The 14,994-nt window shown below is 40.1% G+C and overlaps 3 protein-coding genes across 6 annotated transcripts in view; 1 reads left to right on the forward strand and 2 right to left on the reverse strand.

Moving 5' to 3' along the window:
- The window catches only part of FIRRM (FIGNL1 interacting regulator of recombination and mitosis), a 28,061-nt gene extending 26,318 nt beyond the window's left edge, over positions 1-1,743 (reverse strand). For 2 of the 3 annotated variants that reach the window (XM_080622274.1, XM_080622273.1), the window contains exons 1-2: positions 1,683-1,743; positions 883-971 (exon numbers count right to left, since the gene is read on the reverse strand). In XM_080622274.1, the coding sequence (XP_080478400.1) occupies positions 883-971; positions 1,683-1,734 (141 nt within the window). In that variant the 5' untranslated portion in view covers positions 1,735-1,743. The remainder of the gene's footprint in view (positions 1-882; positions 972-1,682) is intronic. The other variant, XM_080622275.1, reaches the window with a different exon arrangement.
- A 608-nt stretch (positions 1,744-2,351) lies between these two features.
- METTL18 (methyltransferase 18, RPL3 N3(tau)-histidine) lies at positions 2,352-4,060 on the forward strand (the record flags this gene model as incomplete). The annotated part of the gene is made up of 1 exon (XM_080622280.1): positions 2,352-4,060. Exon 1 carries the CDS (start codon positions 3,014-3,016, stop codon positions 4,058-4,060), a length of 1,047 nt encoding a protein of 348 aa, XP_080478406.1. The 5' UTR covers positions 2,352-3,013.
- A 1,251-nt stretch (positions 4,061-5,311) lies between these two features.
- Positions 5,312-12,694, reverse strand: LOC308224026 (14 kDa phosphohistidine phosphatase-like). Of its 2 annotated transcripts, XM_080623631.1 has the most exons (4): positions 12,516-12,694; positions 11,918-12,042; positions 9,084-9,206; positions 5,312-5,662 (listed from the first exon to the last, which is right to left on the reverse strand). In XM_080623631.1, exons 1-3 carry the CDS (start codon positions 12,643-12,645, stop codon positions 9,114-9,116), a joined length of 348 nt encoding a protein of 115 aa, XP_080479757.1. In that variant the 5' UTR covers positions 12,646-12,694; the 3' UTR covers positions 5,312-5,662; positions 9,084-9,113. The 2 variants fall into 2 exon arrangements, with proteins under 2 accessions (XP_080479757.1, XP_080479756.1); XM_080623630.1 differs by lacking the exon at positions 5,312-5,662 and having other exon boundaries at positions 7,254-9,206.
- Between the last annotated feature and the right edge of the window lie 2,300 nt (positions 12,695-14,994).

Below are 14,994 nucleotides of genomic sequence, written 5' to 3' on the forward strand. Positions count from 1 at the left end.
AGCTACAGGACCTGTTACTTTTTCTAAAACCTAATAAAAGACAGACTTCTCAGCTAAATCACTTGAAATATGTACCTCACCCTACCAAAGATTTATTTTTTTTACTTAGTTAAAACCATATAATTAGAAAGGCTTTTCATTTTGTTTCAGATTTACTTTTTTTTAGAATGATTATTAACATTTTGAATACATAAAAAAATAACACTGTAATCTACATACAACAGTAATTTCTCCTTTGGTTGAGGTCTCTGGATATTTAATGAGTGCTACTGCTGAGACTGCAAAGACACTGAGGTGCTTCCAGACATCAGTGGGACGCTACATAAGCTGGTAGGGTACAGTAATCCTTTTTCAAAATATGCCTGGTTTGAGCCATTTTTCTTGTTATCTCCAAAATTTGCTAAAGGACATAAAATAAGCAAAATGGAAAACAAGTGGCCATTTTTAAAAGGCTCCTTAAAAGATACAAGCTGAGGTCTGAAACTTAAATCAGTAATATAAGTAAATTTCACATTTATTCATGATATATAAGCACTGGATTCTTCAGTTTATTTGTCCTGAGAGGCTACCTCATGTAAAAATTCTCCAGCTCATTTTATAAAAAGCCCAATCTTTTCAAAAGAACAATTCAATTACTGAATCTAGACAGCAGAACACTGCATGTTCAACCCTCTCTCCACCATGAAGATTGGCAACAATCACAAAAACAATCTGTTGTGGTTTAAACCATGACAGAATCCAACAAAAACTGTTGGAACTTTTAAAGGGTAAAATTTTAATTTGAAATTATAACATGTGACCTCAAAAAAGAATCACTGCATTCTATGCAGGTTTTAGCTCTGGATTTAAGGAAAATTCCACATTCAATTGAGAATGTCATACCTTAGGTAATACTTTTGAGAAAAAAGTTTGTTCCAAATCAGCAAGGCTGATATGAGGCAAAAACATTTCAGTCAGGATTCTCAAAACACCTGCAAAGCAAAACATCTAAGCATTACAGAAAAACAATGTGGGATTATCAGAAATATATATGTAGCAACCTATCAGATGAAGCAAAGAATCCATCAAGCAGAAACAGATCAGGTATTTGGTTTTGAGAGAGTCAACACAACATTTGCCACAAATGCATTATCTGGGAAATAACAGCTCCAACGTGCATAAACACATCAATAATAGCATCACACCTGACTACACTTAGTTGAAGGCTAAGCACAATTGTTTGCCCATGGAACAATTTCCCATATTCCAAACTGCAGATAGCTGCACATTTAACACGTTAGTTGGCATTAATACGCAATTTAACAGCCAATGTTAGCAAGACTCCTGAACCTTTACATATCAGCCTCATTTTCTTATCACTATCAGGTATTACAAGAGTTTTGCCACCTGTAAGATAACAACCAAAAAGACAGTGAAATACAAGATAAAAAGCACTCTTATTTCAAAGATCTAAAAATCAGTAGTGGGAAGGAAAAAGCAGCCTTACATGCATAAGTTCTTTATGGGCTTTTATGAAGCTTATTCAACATGCAATTCGCGTTACGTGCAAGATCCAGCAGGACTGCTGAAGATCACGAATGTCACTAGTTATAGCACAAGCATTTTTAAGTCGTGCAGAATTTACAATGCAATTACAATACAATGATCCATAGGAAGAAGAGACACTTCTCGTCACTACTTACGTATATGCTCATTCCAGTCTTCAGACTCTTGATACATAGAGTAAGAAAACATTAAAGAAACTCTCTGCCATAAAAGTTATGTTTAAAGCTTCTGCAGAAGCCCCAGTGACTTCTCTCGCACTGTTCATCCACTGTATGAAATTAGTGGGAATACTCCATAATCAACGCAGGTACCTCAGTACCTGAACAATCAGCACAAGTACTTCTACACAGCATTGGAGAATAAGTCTTGGAAGTTTGGGGATGGGGGGAATTACATACAGTACTTAATTAACCACACGCTATTTTCTACCATTTATCTTTTATTTCAGTGAAAGGCTATATTCGTTTCCAGCGAAATAGCCGGCACACAGGTTTTCTGTTCTGTGTCAGCCCCTTACAAAGGTTGCAGCACTTTGCCTCCCAGGGACTTACTTGCTCAAACTGTGCAATGCTGCAGGAGGAACACCCTCACCCCCCCCCCATAATTTGGGGGTGGCTCCCCGCAACCACCCAGCAGCTGAAACGCTCTCCCAGGAAGGATATAAGGAGGCGGGGCAGGACGGCAGGCAGTTCCCGACGGCAGAGATTCCAGTCCCAGCCTCCCAGCTCTTGCAGAAGCAACTCAGGATCTGTCTGAGACATGGCGCAAACATCGCTCACCTCAGCACCGGGCGGCGGGAAAAAAAATTACCTCCGCTATCCCAGCATCCTCCGCGTCAGCCCTGCCCCTTTTTCACCGCGAACGCGCATGCGCTCAGCGTGCGCGGAAGCTTATCCACGTGGGGTAAGCGGAGGGGATGGCGGGTAGGGATCGGTACGGGCATGGGGAACAGGGGCACTACGGAGGGACACGGAGTGGATAAATTGGGTCGAATCCTCCTACCCCGCCTGCACGCTTCAGCCGTGGTGCAGCGAACGGAAGTTGGGTCTTAACAACCTCTGCCTATACCTACATTACGTCAGACATGTGGTCACTGGTAACTTTTTACACATTTCAATGTTTAGAAGGTGTTTTGTTTTGTTTGGGGCGGGGGGAGGAGTGGTGTTTGTTTTGTTGGTTTTTTTTTTTTTTTTAATGAAAATTAAAATGCTACATTTAATTTGTTCGTACTACTAGTTGGCAGTTTAATGATACATAAAATTATTTCCAGATGTAATTCATCGGGTCATTGGCAAAACATCTGAGATTCTACCTGCACAGCACTCTTCCCCATAGCAATAACTGCATAAAAACATCCTCTACGTAAAAACAGAAGAAAAATAATTTTCTTTGTATCAGTATTGCTTTTAGATGACTGTTTCTGGCTGTAATAAGTTGACTGCTGGTTTTGTTACTACTATTCCTGAAAATGGCTTTTCGATTTGATTTTTCTATTGATGAATATGACAGTGAAGCAGACACTCATGATAAGATGGACTTACAGTTGCACTCTCAGAAACACAAGCAGAAATCCACAGAAAAAACTCGGCAAACTGCTGATGCTGTAGGAGACTCCAGCCCAAGGCTGGGTACCAATAATCACCAAGATGAGAAACCTTCACAGAAAAATTTGTGCTTTGAAGTTGCCAAGGAGCATGACATACCTGAAGATCTCAACAGAGTATTGGAAAATAAAGTCATGGAAACAGTATCAGGCCTGTATTACATAAAAATGTCTGTAGTAGAAATGACATGCTCGGGTGATGCTGACAAAGAAGGCATTGTGTCTAAAAGTGTTTCTTCTCATTCTGATCTCATCCCGGGAGTCTATGAGGGAGGACTGAAAATTTGGGAATGCACCTTTGATCTCATAGACTACTTTTCCGAGGCTGAAATACAATTCACCAACAAGACTGTATTGGATCTTGGCTGCGGGGCTGGTCTGCTAGGAATAGTTGCTTTAAAGGGTAAAGCTGAAAAAGTCCATTTTCAGGACTACAACAGCACAGTGATTGACGAAATAACCTTGCCTAATGCAGTGGCTAACTGCATAAGGACAGGCAGTGGAGGTGACATTAAAACTAGCCAGCCTCCTTTAAAGAGGCCCAAGAAAGCAGAGCATCTACCTGATGTGCTCACCAGATGCAGATTTTTTTCTGGAGAGTGGTCTGAAGTCAGCCGGCTCATGTTAAACAGCAATAAACCCTTTTCAAAGTACGATGTAATACTCACATCTGAGACTATCTATAATCCTGACTACTATGATGCTTTGCATGACACACTGGTTCAGCTCTTGCATAAAAATGGCCGGGTGTATTTGGCAAGCAAAGAACATTATTTTGGGGTTGGTGGTGGTATCCCCCTCTTTGAGAAATTCATTGAGGAGAGAAATGTGTTTAAGACCAGCATAGTTAAAACAATTGATAAAGGACTGCAGCGGTTTATTATGGAAATTGCCTTTAAAGAGTCCAGTTAAAATTCAACCACTGGTCCTTCAGAAATATGTTAAAGACAAAATGTTTTATTCCTCATGTCTCTGCTTTTTGCTCTCTTGAGTTATTCTGGTTTGATAGATTAAGGATGCTAGTTATTGAGATGTTTGAGAAATTCTGATGTCTGACTAGAAGTGAAGGACTCTTCTAATCTAATTTTGGATAGAAAAGGATTTCTGCTTAAACCCACATCTGTTTATGCCAACTAATTATCATTTACATGCGTTTTAAAATTAAGCAAGACACTGTCCCCTGTCACTGACTCTAATGCTTTGGCAGTGCCAGAACTGGAAGTCATAGGAGCGGCTGCTGAGTGCAGCCTCAACGAGATGATTTATCATCCTCATGTGGTGGGAGAAGCGGCTCCCCGCTCTGATAACCGTTTAAACTGCAGCATCAGGATTTCAGACTGGAATGCATGCCTGTGTGCTCTGCTGCTTTGCCACCAGAGGGCGATATGACTGTATTTATCATTTGGATTCTATTCTGCTAGCAATTCCACGAATATTTGTCATGTTTCCATATGTAACACACATGACTTTTATTCAAGCCTTTGAAAAACTGTACCAGAGAATATTTACTGCTATGGTCTGCTGAAAATTTCAGCAAATAATTGGGAAAAGCTGTATTGTTTTCAGAAATAAATAAAACGTTTCTATTTTAGAAGCTGAGTTGAAAGAAGATTCTGTGGAAGAGAAGTTCCTTACTGTCGTGGTTTAAGCCCAGGCCGTAAATCAGAACCACGCAGTCTACTTCCCCCCACACACACCTTTCTTCCCTCCGCTTCTGGAGGGACGGGGAGGAGAATCAAAAGAATGCAACTCCCATGGGTTGAGATAAGAACAGTTTAATAACTAAGGTATAACACAAATCACTACTGCTACCACTAATAGTAATAATGATAAAGGAAATAACAAGGAAGAGAATACAACCGCTCACCAACCGGTACCTCACCCCCACCCCGCAGTCTCTAGCCCATCCGGGAACTCTCAGTTCTACATCCTGGGCATGACGTGCTGTGGTATGGAATACCTCTTTGGCTAGTCTGGGTCAGGTGTCCTGTCCCTCTTTCCTCCCGGCTTCTCCTCCTCCCTGGCAGAGCATGAGACTCACAAAGTCCTTGGTCAGTCTAAACATCGGCGTTATCAGCCCTGTTCCCAGGCTGAAAGTCAAAAACACAGTGTTGCAACAGCTACTAAGAAGGAGAAAAACTGACTGCTGCTGCTGAACCCAGGACACTTACAACAACCAACAAACCTATACATGCAATCCAGGGAACTGAAGGATGACAGAACCAAGCATTAGGTGGCAGCTGGGAAAGGAGATAAACTGTGCTGCTACAGCAGATTGCTAACTAGATTGTTGTACTGGTTTAATGATATTTTTCCAGGAACTAATTGCCCATACACTATGACCCATTTTCAAGACTTGATGGGTGGGGAGGGAGGGTACTACTGAGCACTAACAGCTCTTCACTCTTACCAGCAGTTTGGCAGGGCAGCATGTGTTCAAAGACACCTGGGTGCAAGTTATTCCTGTGTCCTAGGCTGAAGATGGTGATGTTGCTGAAGACATTCTCATCAAAACTGAAAAAACCCAAAGAACTATAAAGCCTGATCCTGAGCACTTGGTGTCACGAACAATTCACACAAAAAAAAAAATCCATTGCCTGTTTTGTCTTAACCAAAACTGGACAACAAGCTATTAGACAACTCTTAACATGTCCATCGAAGCTACTGCTTATCATGATGCACTGCCTTATTGAGTGCCCTTGCATAAATACAAACTTAGAGACAGTCAACCACTACAGTGGACTGGATCTGAGGCTACTCAGTGTAGGGGAGAAAGGACAACAGTCTGACAGGATGGAAAGAAACTTATAACAGCAGTTACCTAAATAGCTTTAATTATTGCATAAAGTTCCTGTCACTGAAGACTGTGAAAGCCCACTACAAGATTCCTATTTTGTCCATGTTTCCATTAAGGTAGAGTCATAGAGGATTTCCTGTACTCTACAAAAGAGACTTAACTACTGTTGTTTCAAAACCAATTGCAAGTAGACCATTCTAAAGGGGTGCTTTGGAAACTACTGAGGTGGTTCTTTTATAGGCGAGAAGGGAAAAAAGCAGTCAGTTGTGCCATGGGTGTGATTGCGCTGTGGAATTTTTCTGCATCAGCTCTAAAACTTACCAATGATAGATAACTGCTGACTATAGATTGAGGAAAAACAGTAATTTTAGCTTTGTCAGATCAATACAGTACTGTTAAAAGTTCTTTTTGTCAAAACTGGAAACAGTTGGAAACAAAGCGACTAGCACTTGCCATTTTTTCAAACCTCAGTTGTAAGACAATTAGTGGCTTGTCCATTGACTGAATAGCTTGTTCTGCACATGCCAGGTCTGATGCTGTTTCAGAGAACAGTACCTACAGCAAGACATGTTGCCCACTATGACAATAAATATAGTTAAGAACAAAAATCTAGTGTATTCTTTGATGAGTAAATGAAGGCACTTACAATCTCCTGTTTCCTCTTGAAAATACTCCACAATCAAACTCACTGTTTTTGGTTTAATATACTACTTCTTTACTAGCTTAATCTTATTCTTGGATTGCTCAAGCATAGCTCTTTTTTTGTACAAATACAGAATCAGATTTTTTTAAGACCTTCAAGTGAAGAGCCACCATCTCACAGTGACTGCACACTTGCAAAACAGGAAACCCCACACAGTATAAAGTTCCCATTTCAGAATGACAGATGAGAAATAGAGGATGGTTTTTTTAATCAGGTGAAATCAGCAAAATTAGCATTGGGATTTCCACAATTCCAGATGAGTTCTATTCTAGCCTAAAATTCAGCAGATACATGCTGAGAGGAAGCCAAATTCAACACTTAAGTTTTGCAGGCTAACGGATGTTTGAACACTAAGAGAACAAACAACACTAGTTTCCTAAATCTACATTAAGGCTTTTTGTACCTGCCAAATCATCACCACCCTAGTGACCAGTTTCCTGCTTCTCTTCATGATCTGGAATAAAAATTTTTCGCTCACTTGTAATACTTGCACATATTACTTAATAGCTAGGAAAATTAGCCTTTCCCCAAATGACACTGCACTAGAAAACAACAGGCTCAATTTCTTGTATGAAGAAACAAAGAGGTCAGCTGGTAACTCAATTTATTAGCTCATTACAAATCATCACTCCTTTTCTCCCCTTACCCCACCCCCTTGCTCTTTGAAAGAGTCATCACAATAGGAAATCCAGTCTAAATTATGTCCTTCCCGTAACTATTGTGGAGAGAAACATTAAAATCAGTCATAAAACATCTCAGGAAACTAAACTAAAAAGCTTGTTTGTTTTAACAGGCACTGTCCTTAACTGATGACTTCCCTTTGAAGATAATTTGCTAGTTTTGGGAAATGAGGCTATTAAAAAGATCACTTTTGTATACTGGCAATTACAGTTATTTCACTAAGCCTTAGGGGGAAAAAACCTGAGGAAAATCAAAGTGGGAAGTGCCTAATTTGCAAATTATTGACTTGTATGCTATTCTTGGTTACTAGGTACACAGACATTTAATCACATTCTGAAATCAAAATCTTGTGGAGAAAAAACAAGCCTATGATCAGTGTTATCACAGCATTTGAAGTGGTGCAGCCAGAAGACTATTTACTGCACAAGAACGTAAAGAGAAACACAAACAGCAGATGCAAAAGCGCACAGGGGTGCTGGAGGGAAAAGTCCAGGCTGGTTGTGGGGGGAAGCAGGTGCCAACCACAACACCTGTAACACCAGGTTCAAGAGATCCTGTTCCCAGGTGATTGAGATAGAACTCTTCTAATGAGGAATGGACTGAAAGGTTTGAGAACAAGTACAAGAAATTTTGCCCAACCAATCAAAACAAAGACACAGGGGTGATATATGATGCATTAGTAGTGTATTAAGGTAATAACAACAGGATTTTTTTTTTTTTTTTGTGATAGAAACTCAACTAAAGCCTCTCAAATTTCATAGCTTGTACTTGAAGAGTCACATGCGCATTGAAAAGAAAAGGTCGCTCTATACCACCAGACACTGTTAGATAAGTGCAGTAGGAAATAGCAAAGGCAAGAACCGGGATTTACATAGAAATACCTCTTAAAGACTGCAAGTCAGCAATGTAAGCATAAGAACAAAGCATATTCCCTTGAAATCTACAGCAGCATTAAAAGACAACTGGCAGAAAACAAAAAAAGTGAAAATTGTAGCAAGTAACTTAACAACAAATGAAGTGCAAAGTGCTGCCATGACACATGCAGTAAGTTAATTCAGACACTGCCTAGGTGTACAGGCTCTGGCAGGAAGGTAGTTACCTATAAATTAATTATTGCTATAAAAGGAAAAAAAAGTATCATACAGGGAATAAAAGTACCGAGGAATCAGTATTGTCAGAATTTGACATTGCCGTCAGTCTACTATAGGTGAGAATCTCACAGGAACACAAAAGAACTCAATCATTACTTGTGTGGAACATAAATGCTGAATTTTCAAAACCATGGAGTAAATCAAAGCTTTACATCATTGGTGAAGAACTGTAATAGTCAATCCTCTCCTCTCCTTCCTCCCCCAGTTTTTGAAAATTTGGATAAAGGAATTTGAAAAGCCTAAAGAGCAATAGTAAAAAAGGAAACTGAAAACACTGTGGTCAAAAAAACAGGGAACAGGTCCAGTCCTGTGGTAAGTTAATGGCAAAATCCTGATGCATCCTACAATGTATCAGACAGCACTGGATGAAAATACACTGGAGGTAAGATGCTGTGAGAGCATTTAATTAGATGGCACATCAAAAGGAGAAGAAAAAGGCTTAGAACTGCAGATTCTGCATAAAAGGAATGATCTGAAAAGTAAGATATATCTGGGGATTACTAACCTTACTATAAATCACAGCAGAGTCCAGCTACTCCAGATTTATGGTAACACACAGAAGACATTTGATTTTATTTATAAAAGTACAGCTCGCAGAGTTACCGGTTTTTGTTGTGTTCATAAATTGCCAATTTATTTCTTGTCATCTGACCATGTAAGTTCATAATCTGGATATGCTTTTTTCAGTATCTCCACAGTCACTGAATGATCTGCTTTTCCATAGCCCTGCAAGAACAAATGCTTATTAGACATATACAGAAAGTCCACAGAAACATTCAGTTCTCGTTGACACAAATAATCCAGTTATTTGACACTTCAAGTAGTTCACATACAAATACAGGTTCTAAAAGAGTTATTCTTGCAGTACTGTGTTTTATTTAACTATTGTCCTCTGCAGTCCCGTCCCATCCCCCCTCCCCCCGAGATGTAAAAAATAAATGAGATGGGGTCAGGCATATTTTTCACATCATGGTTTCTCCAGCAGAAAACTCATTTTAAAATGTTCCCAACCTCACAACCACCATATTTACCGAATATCCTTTTAAACCACAGAGATTACATTGACCACTTTAATGACTGAACATACAAACATCTGATTTGGCTCAGCTGAAAGAAAAGGGAATAAGCCACCACATGTGTAAACATTTGAGTAATATTCTAGCCACTAAAGAAATCACAGTCTTCATGTTTTATTTATTTGGAATCTTGCTTTAGATGGTATGGCATAATTTTAAATATCTGTGCTCTTTAGCCACTGCAACACCAAACTAAGGCAAGGTCAAATGACTCATGTGATTAACCTTCCTTTAAATCACTGATCACATTGTTACTCTTTCACTGAAATTTAAGACAGTTGTGGTAGAAAGTGCCTTTTCATTACTGTCTTATATGACTGGAGTAGATTTCTTATTTTAGAACTACAAGTAGGTTTTTGCTGTCAAAAAGCCTTCACTGCACAACAGTGAAATCTACTGACAGAAACCTGTTATTTACAGGTCACCTTTTTCCAGGAATATTTCATGAGAAACTTAACCTGGAAGAGTGAAAAAAGAGCTCAAGCTGGCATTATTAAACGAAACATGTACTCTTATTCATGACTGACTCTGCTCCAAGAGGAACAGTTTAAGTAACCAGCATTCAAACTTTACAGATTAAAATTATTGATGCATTATAAAACGCAAACTTTTCAAAAAGACCAGATAATATAGTTATGTCAGAAATACTGCAGGTTTATCCTGTCAGTTGTAAAGCAATGGACTCTTCATCAGGGACTGTAGTGATAGGACAAGGGGTAATGGGTTAAACTTAAATAGGGGAGATATAGGTTAGATCTAAAGAAGAAATGCGTTACTGTGAGGGTGTTGAGGCACTGGCACAGGCTGCCAAAGGAAGTTGTGGCTGCCCAATCCCTGGCAGTGTTCAAGGCCAGGTTGAACAGAGCCTTGAGCAAGCTGGTGTAGTGGGAGATGTCCCTGCCCATGTAAGGGGTTGGAACTAGATGATCTTTAAGGTCCTTTCCAACCCAAACCATTCTGTGATTCTACAGATCACTCTTGCCTTGGTAATCACTTTGAACACCTTATCCAGTTTTGGAAATAATAGCACAGCATCAGCTTCAGGAGAACAATGACTATTTCCCTGGTTTTCATAGAATACCAGGATAGTTCCGGTTTAGAGTCTGACAACAAATCTCCAAGTAGAGAGAAGCATTAAACCAATGTAATTAATATACTCACTTCCGACCTGCTGCTGAGGTCTTCTCAACCTCCAGGTCTCTGCCTGACAGAAGCCCTCATGGTAATAAAAACCCTCTTGAAATGGTGCTTAGCTGTTAAGTGTCAAGGTACCAAAGCAAAGAAGCACTGTATTTTCCATAGACATTGCATTACAAGAATAGGAGTTGACTACTGCCTCTAACACTAGATTGGCAGTTGAGTAATACAGGTGTCAAGTCTCATCTAAGAAAGCAGTTCACATGAGGGCCTACAATCACAAGAACTTAGTAGAATAAGCATTATACACTGCCTTCCCACCCCACACAAATCTAGAGTGGGTTTGTTTTTTTTTTTCTTATGATTCTAGGTGGCAAGAGTCATCTTGGAACAAAAGCAGCACTAGCATTTAGAAACACTTAACACATTCAAGGCCCAACCTTCACTGCTCACCTAAGGTGAGTAGATTGGAAGTAACCATCACTTTCTATTAACAATTAACTTAATAGAACTGTTTTCTTTTGGGCTAGAATCTTTACTTACAGTATTACTACAGAAACAGCTATGCCTCATCACAGAGCAACACCAGAAACAGGCTATAGCATGTTCCCTAATTTCAAGAAATCATTATCACTTACAGAGTCTTTTTATAAACAAACTGAGCTTACACAGAACAGGTAACAAAAATGCTCTAGCTTCCATGTTCTTGGAAATTACTTTTATTCCCACAAAACTCATTTATGTGAAACTATATTTTCACCTATTAAAAATTAACCACCCCTAAACTGGGTCTATTCTTGTCACCCAACACATATACAGAACAATATTCACAATTTAGCTGGTCACTACCAACCATCATTCTCATCAGCAAATAAAGGTTGCATAATAGCTGGATCAAGATCCAGTGGCTACAAATGGGCTCTTCCTGATCTAGCACTAAAAAATTCTGAGTCAAGAGAAGCTAATTTCCATTTCTGGTCTGGATTATAACTTAATGTAGGTATTACTCAGCATTAAGTTATCTATTATTTTTGCTTTTTAATGGCAGTCTCCTGCCCTTAAAACTAGTGGTTTTTTCTAATTTATCTCATAAGTGAGCCAGGCAAATTTTCCAATTTTGTTTACACTGCAACTCAAATTGCCAAAAGCCACAATACTATGAAACAAAAAACCTGAGAACATGAGAGACAAAACGATCTGAAGGAATACAAGAGATGCACTTACTGTCGAGAGCCCAAATACCCTAATTTTCTTGTCTTTGCTATTATGATCAATTTTCCCTCCTCCAAGGCACTTGCACTCATATCCCAGCTTTTCCATCTCAGGATTTACTTTTTCAAATATATGATCTGCACAAGAAGAATGGTTAGAGCCATTAGAATATGCACCCAGTATCAAATACTCACGAACTCTTCAGCTATTTTCCACTCATTTTCCCTCCAGTGCCCTTGTTTCACCTGCAAGAGAGTGAGGTTTCTCTTGACAGACATAGAAAAGCTGTAATTAAGATTCTCCATTTCAGGCTTTTTACTTAGTTAACACCTCTCATTCTCCTAAACGAAGTTTATCAGGTTCAGAAATGGCATCTGACAAGAGACATTGCTTTTCCTATTCACCCAAGGCACCTATGAAGGTTACAAAAGGGGTTTCTGAACTACGCCCCCTGGCACCAGCCACCGCAGGCTGGGGGCTCTCCCTCCGCCTGATTCGCTTGGGAACCGGCGGCCCCCTCCCGCACTTGAGAAACGCTGCCGGGGTGGACAGGGCCTGTTAACAGTTGCTCCCCTCCCGCCGCCCTTCACCGCCGCGGCCTGTCACTCACTATGGAACTCGGCTGCCTTGGTGCCACGGACGATGTCCCGCGGCTCCTGACCACCCGGGCGCTGCAGGCGGACCAGGATGTACTTGAACGTGCCCTCAGGGTCGATCTCTACGTCCCGCACCGCGGCCATGACGGTGGCCCCAATCCCAGCGGGAAGACGCCGCGCGCTTCGGGCCGCTGCTGCCGCTCGGGGGTCAGAGTGAGGCGAGGCACAGGCGCACGGGCAGGCGGGGCTGGGTTCTCGTCACAGGCTGCGGCACGGCTAAACGGAGGAGGCCGGCGTTACTCCTTCCAGTTGCTCGCCAAGGACTTAGGGGTGCCTTTGTTCTCTGCCGCTGTGCCGCCTACCCTCGGGTCCCAGAGCCGGGCCTGGCACGCGCCATCGTGGGTCTGTCGCAGGGCAAGGCGTTTATAGCGGGGGGAAAGAGGGTCATAGAGAGGCAAGTAGCTTTATGCCCCAGCATTTTGTAGGATACATTTTACAGGTACTGAATAAGAAAGAAATTCACCTCCTGTTTGCCTTATTTTTATAGGTGCCACTTGATGGGTTAAGTAAGCTCCACACAGATTCATCAGGAAGTCACAGGTGTCTAGAATGAGTAAGGTACACCAATTCACTGAAGACTAAAGCCATTATAATATTAACTGAAGGAAAATAATAGTTTCCTTCCAGTGCTGAAGTAAAAACATATCAACAGCATATTCCAAAAAGAAGGAATACTCACATTAAAGACTAGAAGTTTTGACATAACCACATCTTTCAAGTGCTATGGCGTAGGTAACTTTCAACCAAGCTATTCTTTTAATACATCGAAATAGTAAATCATAATTGACATTCATTTCTTAAGTTCTTAATTTTTTTAGTGCTTGGATGCAGACAGTGTACTATATAAACTAACATACAATACATTAAAAACACCAGTAAAATAGAGGAAGAGCTCAGCCTTTAGAAGTGCTTAAGAGAATAAATTTTAATTCAAAAGTTACATTTGTTTTATGATTATTTTTTTTTAAATGCTGTTCATTAAACTGCTTCATTTGCTGTCCTAAGCCTGAATAACAACTAAAGCATCAGTAAGAGAAACTAAATTCTTACTGGTTGAATCTTTATAAAGAGATAGGAAGAGCTTTAAGTAGAAACGCATCTCAGCTGTTCTGGATTTACCAAGGTAGGCAGGGAAAGTGGTAAAAACTGTGTCTGGGTAAGGTGCCCTTTAGGATCATAAGGCTGAGGGAATTTTGTGGGGTTGAGGTGTTTGCTCAAGCTTGTTTTGTTCTATAGTGAAGGCCTCTAGGGTTATTGTAACATCCGTTCTTTAAGTCTCTTTCAAACAGTCTTGAAGGTCTATTTTTGTTTTAATTCCTTTTAAGGATGTAGCTTATTGTCTAATAGCCTAATATTTGATGTTCTTATTTATCTCCTGTTGGAGCTATGTAATTAAAAAGGTTTTATGGAGCTTGCTTGTTTGAGTGAGCCTTGCCTTTTTATTTTAACAAGAATTGGGTATTTCCCAAGAATTTCCTTAATCCCAGAAGTCTGTTGTATGGCTGTGGAAAATTTTATTGACCTGTTTCACTTATGATGTACGGAAGGAACTAGCAACAAACAATGGTTGCACTGATGAGCAAGGACAAGGATGGCAAAGGAAATACTTGTGGTGTGCTTCAGATAGAAGCTGAACTTAAAAGGAATTTGTCCTTAACCAGAAGAGCAGTCATTTGGCTTGATCTGACAGAAGCTTGACCTTAACAACCCAAGTTTGTGACTTGGTAATAGGTAAAGCACAACTTTGTCCTGTTTTTTGTAATACTTTGGTCTTCCTAAGCACCCACCTTATCTAAAAGTAGTTTTCTGAGCTGTAGGATATTTCTGTGGGTTTTTAGCCTGAAGAGAAAAATCCCCTGCTGTTGGTGGTAACTGTTAGTGCGTCACTTTGTGGGTCTCAGGGGTACAAAGAGGATGGCATGGGGTAACGGGTCTTAAAACACAGACAGACTGTCTCCAGTAAAACTGCATGGGGGGACTTTCCTTTTGTAATGAGCTTACTCATATCTAACTGTGGCAGTGAGTTTGGCACTACTTTCTGAAAAATTAAGATTTTTTTATATATATTTGATCAGGTGACATCTTGTCTCTTCACAGTTGTGTCCTAAAAACTGTTGTTCTGAGAAAAAGTATTGTGAGTATCTCAAATTAGGTAACGGTAAACTGATGTGATAATAATTAGGATAGTGTATATTTTTCTTGAGTAGTTATGGCCAGATCATAAGTGTTGCCAGTGTTTTTTACTCTTCTATGTTACATATGGGGCTTGTTTTCCATTATGTTTTGCAGGCTTTGGACTGGATCCAGATGACTGTAAGGTTGCATTGTTGTTTATGCCCTGCTTATCATCAGATTGTTTCAATCCATATGGCCTTGTGAAATTCACCTATTCTTGTGTTGTGCCAATATTGCTATGTATATTGCAGTGGATTA

The sequence above is a fragment of the Psittacula echo genome, assembly GCF_963264785.1.
Source record: "Psittacula echo genome assembly, chromosome: 7".
Classification (NCBI taxonomy): Eukaryota; Metazoa; Chordata; class Aves; order Psittaciformes; family Psittacidae; genus Psittacula; species Psittacula echo.